This window comes from Balaenoptera acutorostrata, chromosome 3 (genome assembly GCF_949987535.1).
Source record: "Balaenoptera acutorostrata chromosome 3, mBalAcu1.1, whole genome shotgun sequence".
Taxonomy (NCBI): domain Eukaryota; kingdom Metazoa; phylum Chordata; class Mammalia; order Artiodactyla; family Balaenopteridae; genus Balaenoptera; species Balaenoptera acutorostrata.
In genome coordinates, this window is record NC_080066.1 from 143647881 (window position 1) to 143668430 (window position 20550).

General features: G+C 39.7%; 1 protein-coding gene across 5 annotated transcripts in view; it reads right to left on the reverse strand.

Moving 5' to 3' along the window:
* Positions 1 to 20550, reverse strand: part of ESR2 (estrogen receptor 2) — a 63607-nt gene that overhangs the window by 11840 nt on the left and 31217 nt on the right. For 3 of the 5 annotated variants that reach the window (XM_028169235.2, XM_057542108.1, XM_007192983.3), the window contains 3 exons: positions 18137 to 18275; positions 15598 to 15672; positions 12192 to 12325 (listed from right to left, as the gene is read on the reverse strand). In XM_028169235.2, coding sequence (XP_028025036.2) covers positions 12192 to 12325; positions 15598 to 15672; positions 18137 to 18275 — 348 coding nt within the window. Of the gene's footprint in view, positions 1 to 235; positions 309 to 12191; positions 12326 to 15597; positions 15673 to 18136; positions 18276 to 20550 lie in introns of those variants that run through there. The other 2 variants (XM_057542110.1, XM_057542109.1) reach the window with 2 other exon arrangements.

A 20550-nucleotide genomic window follows, 5' to 3' on the forward strand; every position in this document is an offset into this window, starting at 1 on the left:
ACAAGATGGCTGGTCCCAGGACTCTTAATTTGGATACGCTGTTACATTAAGTATAACACTCACATAACGCCCTGGAGTTTCTAAAACACTTTAACAAATATTGTAATAGGTTGTGTTAAATGCAACATTTTCTGTTGTCTCTGAGTTTCAGGAGCCATATCAAAGACTGAGTATATATAATACAGTAATACCAGGCACCCTCACATCTTACCTATGCACTGCGGAAGAGGATTTGCTGAGAGGGAAGTTCGGATGGTGCTGCCCTCACCCCATCTCTCCCCAGCAGAGAGGAACACGCTCTTCTAAGCCTGGTAAGGATCAGACCCCTCATTAACTGTAAGAGTGTATATCCCTATTCTGGACCCAAAGCATTGTATCTAGTTCATTACTGCTAAGATTTTTATTAGGATCAAGTTGAATTTACAGACTATCTGTGGGGAAGACTGACATTTTAACATACTGAATCTTCTAACCCATTAACATCTCTCTCCATTTATTTAGGATTTCTTATTTCTGTCAGCAATGTTTTGCAGTTTTCAGTGTGTGGTCTCACATGTTTTGTCAAATTTAACCCAAGGTTTCACAATTTTTGATGCTATTGTGAATAGTATTGATTTTTTATTTCAATTACCAATTGTTCATTCCTACCATATAGAAATAAAATTTTTTATATATTTCCCTTATATCCCACAATCTGGGTAAACTCACTTTTTTGTAGACTCTTTGAGTTTTCTACACAGATTATCACATTTTGCAAATAAAGAGTTTTACTTCTACCTTTATAATCTGGATGGATGTCTTTTATTCTCTTTTCTTGACTTATGACACTAAAACTTCCAGTAAAACATTGAATAAAATTCATGAGAGTGGACATACTTGCCTTATTCCTGATAACAAGCAAGTATAACATTAGCTGTAGATTATTCATTAATGCCCCTGATTAGGTTAAGGAAGTTTCCTTCCGTTACTAGTTTGCTGAGAGTTTTTAGAAGGAATGGGCATTAGACTTTGTCAAATGCTTTTTCTGCACATATTGGAATAATCAAATGGTTTTTCATTATTATTCTGTTAATATGGTAAATTATGTTGATTTTCTTTTGTTTTAATGACTATGACATGGTTTTATTTTTCTTATTTATTTATTTATTGACTGCATCGGGTCTTAGTTGCAGCATGTGGGATCTTTCATTGCAGCGTGCAGGCTTCTCTCTAGTTGTGGCGCACGGGCTCCAGAGCACAGGGGCTCTGTAGTTTGTGGCACACGGGCTAGTTGAGGTGTGCGAGCCCAGTAGTTGTAGCGCTCGGGCTTAGCTGCCCTGTGGCATGTGGGATCTTAGTTCGCCGACCAGGGATCGAACCCGCGTCTGCTGCATTGGAAGGTGGATTCTTTACCACTGGCCCACCAGGGAAGTCCCTGTTGATTGATTTTCAAAAGTTAAAGAACCTTGTATTCCTAGGAAAATCACACTTGTTCACAATATATTATTGGATTCTATTTCTAAAAAACAAATTTGAGAACTTTTGCATCTGTATACGTGAGAGATACTGGTCTGCTGTCTTCTTTTCTTCCAATATGTTGGTCTGGGTTTCCTATCAGAGTAATGAGTTGGAAAGTATTGCCAGCTCCTCAGTTTTCTGCAAGAATATGTATAAGCTTGGTATTACTTATTCCTTAAATGTTTGGTAGAATTCTTGCAGAAAAGCCATCTGGGCCTGAAGTTTTCTTTGTGGGAAAGTTTTTAACTACAAATTCAATGTCTTTGATAGATATATAGCTGTTCAGAATTTTTAAGTTTCTTTTTGATTGAGTTTCAGTAATTTGTATCTTTCAAAGAATTTGTCCATTTCATCTAATATTCAAGCAAATTGGCATAAAGTTGTTTATAATATTACCTTATTATTCTTTTTAATATCTGCAGAAAAATAACGCCACCTGTCCCACTACTGATACTGGTAATTTGTATCTTCTTTCCTTTATTCTGATCAGTCTGGCCAGAGGCTCATCAATTTCATTGATCGCAAATAATCAGCTTTTGACTTTCTTGCTTTTCATCTACTCTTTTCTTTCTTTCTGTTCCATTGTTTTCCACTCTATCCTTTATTATTTCTTTTCTTCTACTTATTTGGGGTTTCATTTTCTCTTCTTTTCCTAAGTTTCTTTAAGGTTGAAAGCTGAGGTCCTTAATTTCAGACCTGGCTTTTTTAATTGAAATATAGTTGACATACAATTCTAAGTCAGTTTCGGGTGTACTACATAGTGATTTGACATTTGCATACATTATGAAATGATCACCACAATAAGTTGAGTAACCATCTGTCTCCACACAAAGGTATTACAATATTTTTGACCATATTCCTAATGTTATATATTACATCTCCATGGCTTATTTTATAACTGGAGTTTGTATCTCTTAATTCCCTTCAGTTATTTCATGCACTCTCTCTCCCCTCCAGCAACCACCTGTTTGTTCTCTGTAGTTTGTTCTCTGTATTCATTGGTCTATTTTGGTTTTGTCTGTTTTTTTAAATTCCGCAAATAAGTGAGATCATACAGTATTTGCCTTTCTCTGACTTACTTCACTTCACATAATACTCTTTAGATCCTTCCATGTTGTTGTAAATGGCAGGATTTCACTTTTTTAAATAGCTGAGTAATATTCCATTGTATGTGTGCATACACACACACACACACACACACACACACACACACACCCCACATCTTCTTTATCCACTCATCTATTGACAGACACTTAGGTTGCTTCCATATCTTGGCTATTGTAAATAATGCTGCAGTGAACATTGGTGTACATGTACACCAGAATACACATGCTTTTCAAGTGCACATGGAACATTCTCCAGGATAGATCACATGCTAAGCTACAAAACAAGTCTTAATAAATTTAAGAAGGTTAAAATCACATCAAGCATCTTTTCTGACTACAACAGTGTGAGACTAGAAATCAACTAGAAGAAAAAAACTGCAAAAAATACAAACACATAGCATACTATGAAAAAAATCAATGGGTCACTGAAGAAATCAAAGAGGAAATAAACATATACCTGGAGACAAATGAAAATGGAAACACATGATCTGAAATCTATGGGATGCAGCAAAAGCAGTTCTAAGAGGGAAGGTTGTAGCAATACAAGCCTACCTCAAAAAAATCTTGAGATATTCCTTTTATTGGAATATGGGCCTTGAATGCTATAAATTTCCCTCAAACTATTTTTTTAATTAATTAATTTATTTATCTTTGGCTGTCTTTATTTATCTTTGGGTCTTCATTGCTGTGCACAGGCTTTCTCTAGTTGCGGCGAGCTGGGGCCGCTCTTTGTTGCAGTGCGCGGGCTTCTCATTGCAGTGGTCTCTCTTGTCACGGAGCACGGTCTCTAGGCACACGGGCTACAGTAGTTGTGGCTCGCTGGCTCTAGAGCGCAGGCTCAGTAGTTGTGGCGCACGGGCTTAGCTGCTCCGCGGCATGTGGGATCCTCCCGGCCCAGGGCTTGAACCCGAGTCCCCTGCATTGGCAGGCGGATTCCGAACCACTGCACCACCAGGGAAGCCCTCCCTCAAGCTACTGCTTTAGCTGCAACCCCAACATTTTGCTGTGTTCTACTTTCATTTTCAGTTAGTTCAAAATGCTTTCTAATTTTAATTTTGATTATTTTTCTGTGATCCATGGATTATTTAGATATATGTTATTTGGTTTCCAAACGTTTGGAAATTCTCCAAGATCTTTCTAATATTGGTTTCTAATTTAGTTCCATTGTGTCAAAGAAAATACTTTGTATGAATTAAATTCTTTTAAATGTATTCAGACTTGTTTCATGGTCCAGAATATGGTCTATCCTGGTAAATATTCAATGAATACTTGAAAAGAATGTGTCTTCTGCTGTTTTGGGGTTGAGGGTTTTTAAAATGCCAATTAGGTAAAGTTGGCTGGCAGTGTTATTCAAGTCTTCTCTATATTTACTGATTTTCTGTCTACTTATTCTATCAATTATTGAGAGAGGGGTATTAAAATATCCCACTATAATAAGGGATTTGTCCATTTCTCCCTGCGGTTTTATCAGATTTTACTTCATAAGGTTTGAGGTTCTCTTATTTGGTGCATAAATGTTTAGGATTGTTATGTCTTCTTGACAAATTGACTCATTTATCATTATGAAATTACCTTCTTTATTCCTAGAAATATTCTTTGCTCTACAATTTACTTTTTCTGATATTAATGTAGCCACTCCAGCTTAATACTCTGTTCATTTTTTAAATCCTCTTTTCTTTCTATTATTTTTTAATAGTTTCTATTGCTCTTGCTTAACAGGCACTATTTTTTCTTCTGCTATGCCTAATCAGATGCAAATCCATCAAAACATAGTTTTCACATTTAGAAATTTAATTTGTGTGAGTTTCATATTTTCCATGTCTTCCTTAACCTGTTCATGCTTTCCTCTACTCCTTGGACATATGGAATATAGTTACAGTAATTGTTTTAATGTCCTTGTCTACTAATTCTATCATCTGCATCACCTGGTGTCTTTTCCAATTATTGTCATTTTCCTCATAATAGGTCATATTTTCTGCTTCTTTCCATGCTTGCTAACATGTGATTGGTTTACCCTGTTAAGTGCTGGATATTCTTCCATTCCTTTAAATAGTCTTGAGCTTTATGCAGTTAAGATGCAGTTAAGTTACTTGGCAATAGTTTGATCCTTCAGACTTGCTTTTTAAGTTTCATTCGGTAGGACCAGGGCAGCCTTTAGTCTAGGGCTTACGTTACCTCACTACTGAGGCAATACCTTTCTGAGTACTACAACCAACATCCAGTAGAGTAAAAGGTTTTTTCCCTGTGGCTGGTGAGAACATGAACTATTCCTGGCCCTGTGTGAACTTCCAAGTGTTGTTCTGCCTGCTCCTTTCTGGTGGTTCTTTCCCTGTCCTCGGTTAGTATCATAAGCATGAAATTAATGCTCAGCTGAAGACCTGAAGGGGAGCCTCTGCAGGTCTCTAAAGCCTCTCTGTCTGGCTCGTTCCTCTCCAGTTCTCTCCCCTGAAAATCCTAGCCTCCCCAAATTCATAACTCTGCTCCCTCAATTCAGGGAGACCACTGGTGTCTACCTGGGTTACTTCTCCCTGTGTTGCAACCTGGAAACTGGCTCCGGGCAGTAAACTGGTCAAAGGGATCACCTTGTGTCTATTCTCTTGGGAGTCACTGTCTGAGGTCCAATGTCTGTTTTACATATTCTGTAGGGTTGTTTAAATTCAAGGTGGCTAAGTGGATTCTGTCCCTGTGTTTGTTTTCAAGTTAATGGCTATAAATAATCAAAAAGAAAAAAGCCTGTAACTTGAGATGCTTAAAATCTAGCATGGAAAAGACTCACCTCTCCTGACAGTGGAAATTTTCCAACAGAAACAGAACCCCACTTTCCTAACAGCAATGCTGAACAGAATAAATTCATTTTGAATGCCGTTATGACTACCAAGCCAAAAAAAATTCTTAAGAAAAGATTTCTTAAATTTGGATTTACTGTAAACAAATCCTACTCACTTACTGTCCCAAGTGGTAATTATATCACATGCCTACCTCACCCTCTGTAATTCTCTCTATATGGCAGTTCTGTCAGATACTGCAGGAGGAATGCTGAAGCCTTAGGCTTTCCCATTTGCATAGATGTTTCTAGTTTCCCAACAACACAATATGATGTCCAGAGGCTAAAATGACTGTGAGGGGCCTTGCCAAACATAAGGCTTTACACTGCAAAGTGGTGTAACAAGAAGCAAACTGCTTTCCAAGGAGCACTTTGCTGCACAGAAAAGAGTCCGAAATTATTTCTGCAAGTAAGAGAAGCCCCATAATCTGGCATTTGATGATCCTCCTGTACCAAGGTGGGAATGAACTTTCCAGGGAAATCTTTCCTTTAACAAAGACAAATGACAGCAAAAATCTGAGGTAACGTCTGTAGGTAGATTCAAAGAGAAGGTCAGAAAAAGTTGATTTCTTCCGCAATCAGTTTCAAATGTCCCACCTGGACATTTCCTATATGCACATCAACTTAATCACTGATGTAAGCTGGGCCCTCTTATTATTTTATAGAAGGTGAATGGTAACAATCAATGTCAAAAGGGTGCCAGAAGCTCCAAAGCATTTAGGAGTCTTCTTGGCTTTCCCTACAATTTTCATTTGTCCAACAACTTACCATTTCTACTCACAAATGTCTGCTTTCTAGAACTGGGGTAGGGAGTGTACTGGGTGTGGGGGAAATGTCTTGTCAGGCAAGTAAGGCCAGATTGAGATCCAACCAGGAAGTACCCAAAGGTTGTCTTCAGGGTCTCTGAGTCTCACATGACCTTCAAATTCCTTCTTCATTCCCCCTCTCCTCTCCTTCAAGACCTAACTTCCTCCCCCCAGCCCCACCTCCTGATCCAGCTATCTCCCGGACAGCTCTCCATGCTCTATACCAGGGTTACTCAAAGTATCGTCTGTTACCAGTTCACAAAGAGAGAAGAAGAAATTGAGGGTAAGCATTTGGAAACTTTTACAGTAATTGACAGAGTAATTTTAAATCAGTTGAATGTAACAACAAAATACTAGGGCTTGTATTTTGCACTTTTCTTTTTCTAGTACTTTATTTTTATTTTACAAAAGTAACTATCTTGGGCTTCCCTGGTGGCGCAGTGGTTGAGAGTCTGCCTGCCAATGCAGGGGACACAGGTTCGAGCCCTGGTCTGGGAAGATCCCACATGCCGCGGAGCGGTTAAGCCCGTGAGCCACAATTACTGAGCCTGTGCGTCTGGAGCCTGTGCTCTGCAACAAGAGAGGCCGCGATGGTGAGAGGCCCGCGCACCGCGATGAGGAGTGGCCCCCACTTGCCGCAACTGGAGAGAGCCCTCGCACAGAAACGAAGACCCAACACAGCCATAAATAAATAAACAAATAAAATTTAAAAAAAAAAAGTAACTACCTATATGGAAGGATATACCATGTTCTTGTATTAGAAGAATCAATATTGTCAAAATAACTATACTACCCAAGGCAATCTATAGATTCAATGCAATCCCTATCAAATTACCAATGGCATTTTTCACAGAACTAGAAAAAAAATTCTAAAATTTAAATGGAAACACAAAAGACCCCAAATAGACAAAGCAATCCTGAGAAAGAAAATTGGAGCTGGAGGAAATCAGACTCCCTGACTTCAGACTATACTACAAAGCTACAGTAATCAAAACAGTATGATACTGGTACAAAAACAGAAATATAGATCTATGGAACAGGACAGAAAGCCCAGAAATAAATTCATGCACCTGTGGTCAACTAATCTATGACAAAGGAGGCAAGGATATACAATGGAGAAAAGACAACCTCTTCAATAAGTGGTGCTGGGAAAACTGGACAGCTACATGTAAAAAAATGAAATTAGAACACTCCCTAACACCAGAACCAAAAATAAACTCGAAATGGATCAAAGACCTAAATGTAAGGCCAACACTATGAAACTTTTAGAGGAAAACATAAGCAGAACACTCGGACATAAATCACAGCAATATCTTTTTTGATCCACCTCCTAGAGTAATGAAAGTAAAAACAAAAATAAACATATGGACCTAATTAAACTTAAAAGCTTCCACACAGCAAAGGAAACCATAAACAAAACAAAAACCCTCAAAATGGGAGAAAATATTTGCAAGCAACTGACTAGGGATTAATCTCCAAAATATACAAACAGATCATGCAGCTCTATGTCAAAAAAACCAACAACCCAATCCAAAAATGGGCAGAAGATCTAAATAGATATTTCTCCAAAGAAGACATACAGATGGCCAAAAAGCACATGAAAAGATGCTCAACATCACTAATTATTAGAGAAATGCAAATCAAAACTACAATGAGGTATCACCTCACACCGGTCAGAATGGCCATCATCGAAAAGTCTACAAACAATAAATATTGGAGAGGGTGTGGAGAAAAGGAAACCCTCCTACACTGTTGGTGGGAATGTAAATTGGTACAACATTATGGAGAACAGTATGGAGGTTCCTTAAAAAACTAAAAATAGAACTACCATATGATCCAGCAGTCCCACTCCTGGGCATATATCTGGAGAAAACCATAATTTGAAAAGATACATGCACCCCAATGTTCATAGCAGCTTTATTTACAAAAGCCAAGACATGGAAGCAACCTAAATGTCCATCTACAGATGAATGGATACAGATGTGGTATATATATATAATGGAATATTACTCAGCCATAAAAAAGAGTGAAATAATGCCATTTGCAGCAACATGGATGGACCCAGAGATTATCATACTAAGTGAAATAAGTCAGATGGAGAAAGACAAATATCATATGATATCGCTTACATGAGGAATCTAAAACAACGATACAAATAACTAATTTACAAAACAGAAATAGAGTCACAGATGTAGAAAACAAACTTATGGTTACCAGGGAGGAGGGGAGGAGGGATAAATTAGGAGATTGGGATTGACATATACACACTACTATATATAAAACAGATAACTAATAAGGACCTACTGTATAGCACAGGGAACTCTACTCAATACTCTGTAATGACCTATATGGGAAAAGAATCTAAAAAAAGAGTGAATAGGGACTTCCCTGGTGGTCCAGTGATTAAGACTCCGTGCTCCCAATGCAGGGGGCCCAGGTTCAATCCCTGGTCGGGGAACTAGATCCCGCATGCCGCAACAAAGATCCCACACGCAGCAACGAAGATTCCCCTGGAGCCGCAACTAAGACCCGGTGCAGAAAAATAAATAAATAAATATTTAAATATTTAAATGTTAAAAAAATTAAAAAGTGGATATATGTATATGTATAACTGATTCACTTTGCTGTACAGCAGAAACTAACACAACACTGTAAATCAACTATACTCTAAGAAAAATAAAGTAACTATCTATAACAATTTGGAAATTATAAAAGAAAAAGAAACCTGGTGCTTCCCCATAGATAGTTTGAGAAGCACTGCTCTATGTGTTTCCCTTTCATCAAAACTCGTGCCAATGTCCAAGAGTACCTACTAGAGAGGAAATGAACATAGGCTGGAGGGGGAGAGGTCAGCTGCTCCCACATCAGGAGACAGCCTGCGACCCATGTGGCCACAGGTTCTGCATTGAGTTTTGGCTTCAGGAACTGCTGCTTGGTCTGATTTAAAATAAAGTAGCATAATACCATCTCACAGATTTCTGCTGTTTCAAACACTAAGCTCTAAAATTGGATAAAATCTAGGTAATAAAGCCCCATACATTGCCCAAATGAAGTCTGTAAGTCATCACTTGAGAATTAAAACCTGGACATACATATTATTTGAGAAAGAAAGAAAAAAAAAAAAAAACACCAATAACCTAAAGGCCCAACAAGAGTAAACAGCTAGGGCTTCCCTGGTGGCGCAGTGGTTGAGAATCTGCCTGCTAATGCAGGGAACACGGGTTCGAGCCCTGGTCTGGGAAGATCCCACATGCCGCGGAGCAACTAGACCCGTGAGCCACAACTACTGAGCCTGCGCATCTGGAGCCTGTGCTCCGCAACAAGAGAGGCCGTGATAGTGAGAGGCCCGCGCACCGCGATGAGGAGTGGTCCCCACTTGCCGCAACCAGAGAAAGCCCTCGCACAGAAACGAAGACCCAACACAGCAAAAAATAAATAAATAAATAAATAAAATTAAAAAAAAAAAAAAGAGTAAACAGCTAAGCAAAGCAATCAATACCTGGTACAGCAGCTGGATTGAATACTACCAGGTAGACAGCAAACTTAACAGGATGAAAACTACACAGAAACTTAGAAATGTGTGCAAAATAATACATCTCTATTAATTGTAGCAATGTTTATAATGGTAAAAAAAGAAAATGTATATTAAACAAAGGCCCATCAATAGAGAAAAGGCTGAATGATACAGACAATGTCCTTGCTTCAAAGACTGAGTTAGATCTCTCCTCACTGTCCTGAAGGGATTTCACAGCATTCTGAAAAGGAAAAAAGCAAGATGCAAAGAAGTATTTGTATGTAGTGTCCCAAGTTTTTTAAATGGGGGAAAAAAGGTCGATCTGTGTATATACCGGAGGTGAGGTATTATTTTAAATGATTATTAGAGGATGGAAGAAGGTATGAAGGCTACCCTCTGGTTGTTAAGATTAGCTACTTGGTGTCTGGGTGGAAGGATCAAGAAAAAATGGGATCAAAGCAAGCCTTCTTCAAAGTTTCCATAACTTTTAATACAAGATGCTATGCTGTTTATGTAAAATTTTATATATGAGCATATGTGTCCATATCTATCACTATCTCTCTATCAAGAGCTGTTAAAGAACAGTCACCAAAGATATGGTGGTTATCTAGGGCAGAGAGGGGGGATTCCTAGTGATTTTTATTTTCTTCCTTGTATGTTTTTCTTTTGTTTGAATGTTTACAATAACCAGGTATTATTTATATAATAAGAAAAAAACAGCAAAGCTACAAACATACACACATCTTAGATGCTTTCCTCATTTCCCACCTCTAACCCATATATTTCCCTCAAGTCAGGTCCCTTCCTCCCCTCCACACCAAGTTAGTTCTGGCTCTCATTGTTCCTAATAACTCCTGTTAGGCCCCTTGCCTCAGTCTCTCCCCTCTCCAGTCAGTCCTCTGCACGGAAGCCAGAGTGACCTTTCAAGAATGCCTATCTGTCCATGATACTTCCCTGCCTGACCCTCTTCTAGGGCTGCTCAATGCCCCAGGCAACAATTCTCAACAAGAGTTACACTCAGTAATCTTCAACACTGCATTTTACAACCTTGTCCACCTCCCCCTGCTCTTCCACTGCATGACTTGCAGCTCCTGGCTTACCCCCATCCTTTCATTCTTCCCTGCCTACCCCTCCCACCTGCCCATCAACTCATTCAACACCCAAACATTGTTCCCTTCTGCAACCACTTCAGCACCTCTCCTCCTGTCTTCCCAGAGTACTCAGTGCTCTGTACACACTTTGTGATAGCACTGAGATCATTCTTTTTAAAGAATTTGTTTTCTCTCTCTCCCTATGAGCCATGGGAGGGCAGGAATATATGTAGCCTCAACATCTTTAGTGAATGAATGAATGAAATGAATGAATAAATGAACTTGTAAAAGCAGAACCCTAAACAGTAAATATAAATGCATGTTAACCATGTAAAAGGTCCATATAAACACTGAAAAGGGGCTGAAAGTCCAGTTATAAAATACATGAGTCATGGGGATATAATGTACAGCATGGTGACGATAGTTAATAATGCTGTATTGCATATTTGAAAGTTGCTAAGAAAGCAGATCTTAAAAGTTCTCATCACAAGAAAAAAGTTTTGTTAACTATGTATGGTGATGGGTGTTGACTTATTGTGATCATTTCTCAATATACACAAAATTCAAATCATCTGGGACTTCCCTGGTAGCGCAGTGGTTAAGAGTCCACCTGCCAATGCAGGGGACACGGGTTCAAGCCCTGGTCTGCAAAGATCCCACATGCCACGGAGCAACTAAGCCCGTGCACCACAACGACTGAGCCTGCGCTCTAGAGCCCACGAGCCACAACTACTGGAGCCCGTGTGCCACAACTACTGAAGCCTGCGTGCCTAGAGCCCGTGCTCCGCAGCAAGGGAAGCCGCCACAATGAGAAGCCGCGCACCACAACAAAGAGTAGCCCTCGCTTGCCGCAACTAGAGAAAGCCCGTGCACAGCAACGAAGACCCAACACAGCCAAAATTAAATAAATAAATAAATAAATAAATAAAAATTTATTTAAAAATTCAAATCACTTATGTTGTACACCTGAAACTAATACAGTGTTATATGTCAGTTACATCACAATGAAATAAATTAAAATGTCAAAAAAAGAAAAAAGGATGAGAGGTTAACATTTTGAAGTTCGTTTTTTCCTTTTCCAGTAGAGTGGTTTCAGCTAATTTTTAAATTACCACCGGTAATTCACCCAACGAATAATTTATATTCAAATTACCAAAAGTTAACTACAGTTTAAATCCCTATAAAATGAAACAGAAAAGTCCGAAAGAAAGCCATTTTCCCCTTTTTAAATAAAATAAGAAATTCAGAAAAAAAAAAAAGAAAGAAAGAAATTCAGTACTCCTCAACACCATGCCAGCTCTAGAAACAGCATCTCTCCCCCATAAAACATGGCCCAGCTGTGTGGTTACTTACTGGAGTTGAGGAGGATCATGGCCTTGACACAGAGATACTCTTTGTGTTGGAGTTTTAACTCGCGAAACCTTGAAGTTGTTGCCAGGAGCATGTCAAAGATTTCCAGAATTCCTTCTACACATTTCCCTTCGTCCCTACAAAAGTCCATTTAGAAATGTAAGGAACATACAGCTTCCGGTAACCATCGAAAGCAATAAGGAGTATTTTCTTTTTAATCTCAAGTTTCATCTTGTACACCCTTTAACTATAACAAGATAGTCATGAGAGCACACCCAGAAATGTGAAATTACTAGAATTATTTTTATATAAGGAAGACAGGGCATCTCCTAGAAGTCCATGAAGCAAACATTTGAATATATACTCTTTAGGCAACAGTGTGCACTGGAAGTACATTTTCCTCCTACCTATTCACCAAATGTTTTCTTAAAGGAATACCATTTCTGTTCATTATTTTTGATCTAAACTATCTCAGCCAACCAGCCCTCAACATGACACATATTACTAAAATGATACAGTCCATGTTCTCATCAAAAAACTCTGAAGTATTAATGAGGAAAGACTGAACATTACAGAAGCAAATATCCCAAGAAGAAATATTACTTTATATCTAGGGCTTAACTCTCACATCCTGGTGGTCAACTAGAAACTGGTGGGGCAACTAAGAGACATTTAAACGCAGTTTGAAGAAAAGCTAATATGACATACAAAGAAATCACAATTACAGAAGATGGATTAGAATCAGGAAAGGAAGGTAGAAATGGAGACATGGTAATTTTGATGTGCCAAAGATTATTTTTAAGCAAAAGTTTTAGACAAACTTTGGACCATGTAATCGAGATTCTTTTGAGCACTCCTTACGGAAATGAATGTTTAAGCATACTTTTGAAGTAAATTACTTGAACTGTACCTAGAAGATACCAGCTTCAATTCACTCCAGCCAGACACACATTATTCCACCTCACTGCTCCCAAAACAACTTCCATTATCATCAGTCATAGAGCTATTGGAAGTCCTTGACAAGCAAGCAGTTAGATGATTTCACCACGAAACATTCATTTGCTTCTAAAAGCCTGCAGTACACAGCAAAGGGCAGCTATGGTAGCCATGAGTTTCTGCAAGTTTCATTTTCAGTCTCTGTAGCAGCCCCTGAAGGGGACCTGAGATCTTCAAAGAACTGGCTGGTCCCTCCTCCTTCTCCCAATCCCAAGCCAGGACATTTCCAGTGATGGTAGTAGTTGGAGAAAGGGCCTCTGTAGAGTTCAAATGAACTGACACCAGTGGGTACTACCAATCCTGCTAAAGCCTTTCCTATTTGGTGCTATGCTTGGATGGCCGCTTATCAGGATCCTGCAGTCCACAGCGTTCACACCCCCGCAAGCTCACTGCACAAAGCTACAAGTATGCAAACTGCACACACTAGCAAACAAGTGTGGTAACTTTGGAAACCAGTTGAGACTTTCTGAAAGCGCACAGGTTAAGTGATAAAATGTCAGTGCCCCCTAGAAGTCACTCCTAAGGGAAAGGCCACCTTGGAGAATCAGAGCCCTGGGCAAAGGGTGCCAAAATCTATAGGAAAGCCCCAGCCCTCCATATGCCATCCGCACACCTCCCCTGCTCTGGGCTTTCCCAGGCAGCCTGCTGCTAGTGTCCAGTAAGGACATGCATGCCCTGCACATAGCAGAGGCACAAGAAATACTTATTCACTTATTCACTTGAATGCCACTCAAGCCAATCATTAAATCACTCGGCCTAGGACAATTAATTATTGGAAACTGTAATTGGTGGGTTTAAGTACATCTGATACTGAGAAAAGCTAGTTTTAAAATATCTCTGGGGGCAAAAACAAAAAATCCAACAAGTCCTGCATTGACAATTTGATAGTTTGGCTCTTTACTCTTTTGTGAGACTCAGAGGTGGGGTCACGGGCACACGTGTGCATGCACACACACGCACACACACACTCACCTCCCCAAGTAGTATGATAAGGGGACTCATTTGAAATCAATCCTATTTTGCAGAAGCTGCCACCTGTGCCTAAAAACACGTCTCTAAATACTGAAGTGAGCACCATTTCCTCATCGAAATACATACCATTTAAAATGTAAATTCATATTTCGAAAATGGAGGTAGAGGAACTTCCCTGGTGGTCCAGTGGGTAAGACAGGGGGCCCGGATTCCATCCCTGGTCAGGGGAACTAGATCCCGCATGCCACAACTAAGAGTCCGCATAATGCAACTAAGACCCGGTGCAGCCAAAATAAATAACTAAATTTTTTTTTTTTAATGGAGGTAGAGTTTATATTGTAGGGTATCTTAGGCCTTGATAAATGCTGCAGCTCAAAGTAATCAGAACATATGTACCGCATGGAAAAAGTGAATTTCTCAACCAGTTGTAAAGAGCTAGGTCTGATTGCTTTCTCCAGCAGGTGTGAGAGCCAACCATCTCATTCAAGGGGTGGCAAGGTTAGAATATTTTTATTCACTTTACAGGCTGTAGAAAACAAATACATTTCTAGAAAATAAATGAGAACTATAGGGGCAATAAGGTACAATATCTTGTAAAGGACACCCTAATAGGGTTCTACTTTAAAATGAGTTATACAGAACAGAGTGAGGAAGGACTTTACAGTCAATGAGACCTATTCCATTTATTCTGTAAGTAACTATGATTGACACTGAATTACGAGTAAGAAATTAGGACAGGTTTAAAAGATCTGAATTGAACCTAGTGGGTATATGAGTTGGATGTTAAAATACGGAAACAATATATCAATCAAACCAAACTACTCATGGAAATTTACTTTTACACTCCATTTCCCCATAAACCAGTGCTAAATAAAAATAAAAGAGTAGTTCCATGTGGACTATCTTATATTTGATAACCACTCCCTTTATAAAAGAAAAATATTCTGTTTGATACCAAGGACAACGTGTTGAAAGAGTGGGCTTCCCTTTGGGGTTCACTGTTTTGTACTGACATATATATATATCCGCTGGCAGCACACATGTGGCTAATGGACCACAGTTTGTCTATCTTTGTGTGGGTGGCAATAGGGTTGGGAGAGCTTAGCACATGGGAAGGACTTAAATATTGAACTCAGGTGAAATGATCTGAGTACAAAAGGGAAATACAAATTCAGAAGTGAAAATTCTGTCAGTCTCTTGAAGAAAATTCAATATACAAATACCTGAGGTGAATGCAAACTCAGTACATTTACCCTTGTGAGTCCACAGAACTCCATAAACATCCACTTCCTCTGACTTTTTAATAACATTTGACAGTTTCCTATTGATGCTAAGGACACAAAATGTCTTAGCATATATGATTTTTTGAGCAAGTAGAAGTTCAGATTCTGTGGTAGATCTTCACATGAATTGGGATTCTAGTGATTACTAAAAGAACTACCTTGTTAGAAATAAGCTGAGATACCCGGATTTTCCTCTCATCCTCAGTAGGTTCAAGTTTTCTCGCTGCAGAAGCCTCAACAAGAATAAAGGGAAACAAATTATAGTCTCAGTCTCCACAAATAAATAGGCTAATTTAATTGTATTCACTGCTTACATGGTCATAGCACCACTTAAAGGAACTCTGACAGGACAATCTACCAAAAGACAATTATTTTCATGTAGTGTGAAAATTATTTATTCACATTGCAAAAAAGATTCACAATAGAACACTTTTATGGTGCATGATCCCTGACTTTTGGAATAAGTCACATTTTGAACATTTTTGAATAAGCAACTCCTCCAGAAACATACCCATTACATTAAAATGTATTTATCTGTATAAGAGATGCACTAAGAGTCTCGGACTTGAAATTCTATACTTTACAGAGTGCTCAAATCAAGTAGGGACTGCAACAAAAAAATAACCACTAGTAGGCACTCCAAAAAAATGCCTGTTCAATGTGAATGCATTTACAATTCCCAAGAACTCCTCTTTTATCCTCAAATATACTTAATTTCTACGTTGTAAAAAATAAGACATCCAAATATTTATAAAGTAATGTGAGTCTATTAAAATAACATATAAGAAAAATTACTTTTTTTTTTCTTCTATTACTTAACCAACAGGTGAGCCTAAAATTTATCTGGGATTGGTGTCAATTTACAGTAATTTACATACACACGGGAGTTAAAGAACCCACACAAAGAGGTAAGTTAGTTGTACTAAAAACCAGGAATGACACAGTCACTGAAAATAAACACTAAATGTGGCGTCAATTTAGAAATCAAGACAAAAAATAAAATAACCCAGTCCCAAAGTCTGCAAATTTATTGGTTCACCAAAGGACAGAACTTCTTCCTAGCGCTAACTTCTAGGGAATTTTATGTGTATATTTGTGTGTGTGTGTGTGTGCCTTTATTTAAATGCCAAGTGGAATATAAGGAGTGAATGAATGAATGAGTGAGACTGATGGCTTGGCTGGGTGCTTGGCCTTGCAGCCCGCCTTGCAACATGGTACCCTGAGATGAGAGCAGGAGGAGCAGGTTTCTGAGGTGCACAGAGAGTAAAACAGAGTTGTTCTAAGATCAAAGAATAAAGTAGAAAGTTACTTTGCCTTTCGGCCTCCTCCTCTTTCCTCTTCCAGTTCTCTATCCCGCTGGGAGGCATGTACTGTTGTAGGTAAGAGTGTGAACTTCGCAGCCAGCCCCTGTGCCCAGCTCCGTCACTTGCTAACTGCAGGTAAGTTACCTACCTCCTGTTTCCATATCGGAAGGACAGGGATAATAATGGTGCTCACCCATAAAGGGCTGTTGTGAAGATGAAATGACTTTAACACACATCAGTGCTTAAGATAGTGCCTGGAAGCCAATAAGTCAGCTATTGTGATTGCTACTGAAGGGTCTGGGCTTCCAGAACCTCCCTCTGGGCTTGCTCCTACTAGAGCCACAGTCCACGCTCCAGCTCTTCCCAACGGCCCTGTTCTCCACCAACACACCTCTGTTACTCAGAACAGTGTTCTTTGTCAATGCTGTCATCCATGACAACGGACAGAATGGGTGCTAATTCCCTGGGCTATTACTTTTCATCTGAGTAAGGTGTGCATGGGGATCTTCTGATGATCTAAAGAGGCAATGCCAAGGGGCAGATCCTTTCCATTCATAACACTAGGCATCCTTCTTTGTGCACAGAGTCAAATGGGACTGCATATTCAACACTAGCACTTTTTTCAATATAAGGAATGTGGAAATCAATTTCCATGGAGATTTTCAAACTGTTCAAATTTACCCCAAGAAAGCATTCCACTTTTCTCCTAAAAAGCCTGAGTGTTGTACATTCCAGCTTTCCCTCCATGAACAGTTCACCTAAGTCAATTAAAAATTGGTTCCTTTTCTGCACCATCTTTAAAAGAAAACTAAATGCAACCAAGTTATCGCATTAACACTATCATTCCCCAGTTTCCGTTAACTTTCATCCGGTTTTAATAACCATTCCTTCCACGGCTATTGCCAAAAATGCTAATATAGTACATGTAGTTAGAGTGAGTTAAAGCATGTTAAAATAAACTTGGTAGATTTGTCAGAATTTCATCACCTGTCCAAATAGCTGGATGTACAGGGTCCCTACCAGTGGAAAAAATAGCAGGACAGCTTAAAATTATAAGCTGAAAATGGAGTTTTTTAGTGCAGAAAAATCTAAGTTGACGTGTACACTTAGCGGCCACATACCCTGCAGGACACAGGCCCCTGCTGTGGTCCGGCCAGTGAATGCTGCCACACTGAAAGAACAGGTAAGAATGAGTCACAGGACACTTAATCATTGTGCCCATGCTCTCCTTCTTGGGTTCTTGACCCAGTGAAGGAACTCATGACATTATCCTCCTCTTACCTGCCCTCTCAGGAGTAAGGGTTTAATTGCAGAACCCAGGACTTTGTTCCCACTTCACTCAGCGCCTCACTCAAACCAGTGGGAGAAGAAACACAAAGTATTTTTTTCTCACCTGTCCAGAACGAGGTCTGGAGCAAAGATGAGCTTGCCGGGGTGGTCGATGGAGCGCCACATCAGCCCCACCATGAGCACCTCCAACCAGCAGCTCTCCAAGAGCCGCACTTGGTCGTACAGGCTGAGCTCCACGAAGCCTGGGGAAAGCAAGAGGCCGTGAGCACACCCCACCCTCCTCCTCTGCTCCCCCGTTCCATAAAAACAGAAGAGCAAGCTTTGAAAAGCTAAGAAAACACAAATCATACAGGGGGGAAAAAATCAATATTTTAAAGACATTGCTAAATGCTGACAGGTGAGAACATCTTGAACTCAAAGTGAGTACTCACTATTTTCTAGTCTCAAACCCCTTCAGGAGAGAAATGTACTTCATTCAGAATTTCTAAAGGACTGACACCTGGGCTTATACAGCTCCCCAGACAGATGCTAGGGAAGAAGAGAAAGCTGCCACTGACCTTTGTTGGTTATATCCTAATAATCCCTCTGCACTACTGAGAAAGACAGAGCTCAGCTGCCAGTCAGAGGGGCTGCCAATCTGGCCCAGCCCATGACTGGGGCCAGCAGGAGTGGGGGGATGGGATAGTGGGGGTGGCGGATGGGAGGCTTGCAGAGAGAGCAGGGCCAACCCCTGCAGAAAGTCAGAGCTCCAGCTGAAAGAGTTTCTTCAATTGCTTAACATTTCCCATCTAGCATTAGAATCATTCTTCTGAGTAGGTGTGCTGTCTCTAAGCTACTCTACGCTGAAGAGGCTAGGTAACAACTGAAGCAGGTCCCTAAGGGAGGTGAGCACTTCAGAAGCAGAGATCACCGGTGCTTCCTCCATAAGCCACCATAAGAGGAGGAGGCAGTATAATATAAATATAGTAAATATAAACAAATGGCCATGGAGTGCAATGCATTCTGCTTAGAACCCTGCTCGGCCTCATCCCAGCTAGTTACTTAATCTCCTATTAAGTCTTTGTTTTCTTACAGGAAAAATGGGGGCAACAAGGCCTATCTCTGAGAATTTCCTACAGCCAGGATCTCTCATCATCCTCATTTCACAGATGAGAAAACTATGGCACAGAGAACACACATGGTTCAAATCTTTGAACAATTATAACACAAATCCGCACAAAGGAGAATTTAATAGAGTAATGAATGGAAAGATGGATAAATCCTTTCCAAAGCCACATCCTACGCTCAATTCCTGTTCCTGATATGTGTACACGTTTCCATCTCACCCACAGTTATAGACAATAAGCCTACCCAAAGGAGATCAAGCTTTTCATACTTGTAGATATTGAACAAAACCAAGGCTAGGTGATATTCTAATTTTTTTTTTTGGTTTAGACAATGACTATATTAGCTGAGAAAGGGAGAAAAAAATCCCACAGCTTCAGACTATGCCTAAGCTTTCTGAAAATTTTCCAAAATACCAGGCTTGAAGAGGAACTAATGCAGCTTAAGAGTTTGGTTTTGTTTTGGCACAAAGAAGCTGCACAGCTCTCAGGAGTAATTAATTTCACCACTACTCTCCACGTGGGATCTTGAAAACTAGGCTTGGAATACATGTAGAGCAAAAGCTAGAGGAAATTGCGTCAGTATTGTCTCCTATGGGAAAGAGCTGAGAAAAAAACGGCATTCCGGCAAAGATGAAGATGCTAGACTATCAAAACCAAAGTGGAAAACCCGAAAATTCTCAGAAAGCTCAGAAGCAAACAAATGACCCCTATGGATACTATTACCTGAGGCTCTTACACCCAGCTGCTCTTCACCCAGCTTCATGCCCCCTTCTCAATCTTTAAAATGTGCTTAATGCAGTTGCTGACCTCCAGGCCATGGAAATTGTCCCTAGTGGCTTAGAACTTGGAGAGAGACCTCATTTCTTAGACAAATGTATAGATGTACATGGATAAGCCCTTCCAGGGGGATGGTGGGTTGCTCTCATTCTATGTTGGAATCCTTGATTCATTCTTTCACAGAAACACCAATTCAAATAATAATTAGATGGTGACAATGCAGTATATGCTACAAACTGGTCTTGGAAAGTGGACACATTATAGGATAGAAAATGAATGTTCTAAACGACAACTTACGAATAACCAAAACCATTTTTAACTTTATCAAGTTAAAAAGCATTCCAGGTTTATTGATGATTCATGTTACTTCTACAGCTGATTTACTCTATTTATCCATATATATGTACATACTACTGATTCTTTCTCTATTGGAACAAAATTTTACAATTCCTATTTAGCGTCTGAGAAACGTTTCACTTTCATACTGGTCATACTGAGCCCCACCCCTCCTCCCAAGGTGAGAAGTCCACAGCCAAGAGATGGGTTAAGGTGGAGCCCAGATCCCTTCCTTTTAGACCATGTTCCAGGTCCCAGGACCCTAGAATTTCCTGCCTAAATGGCCTCATATCCACTT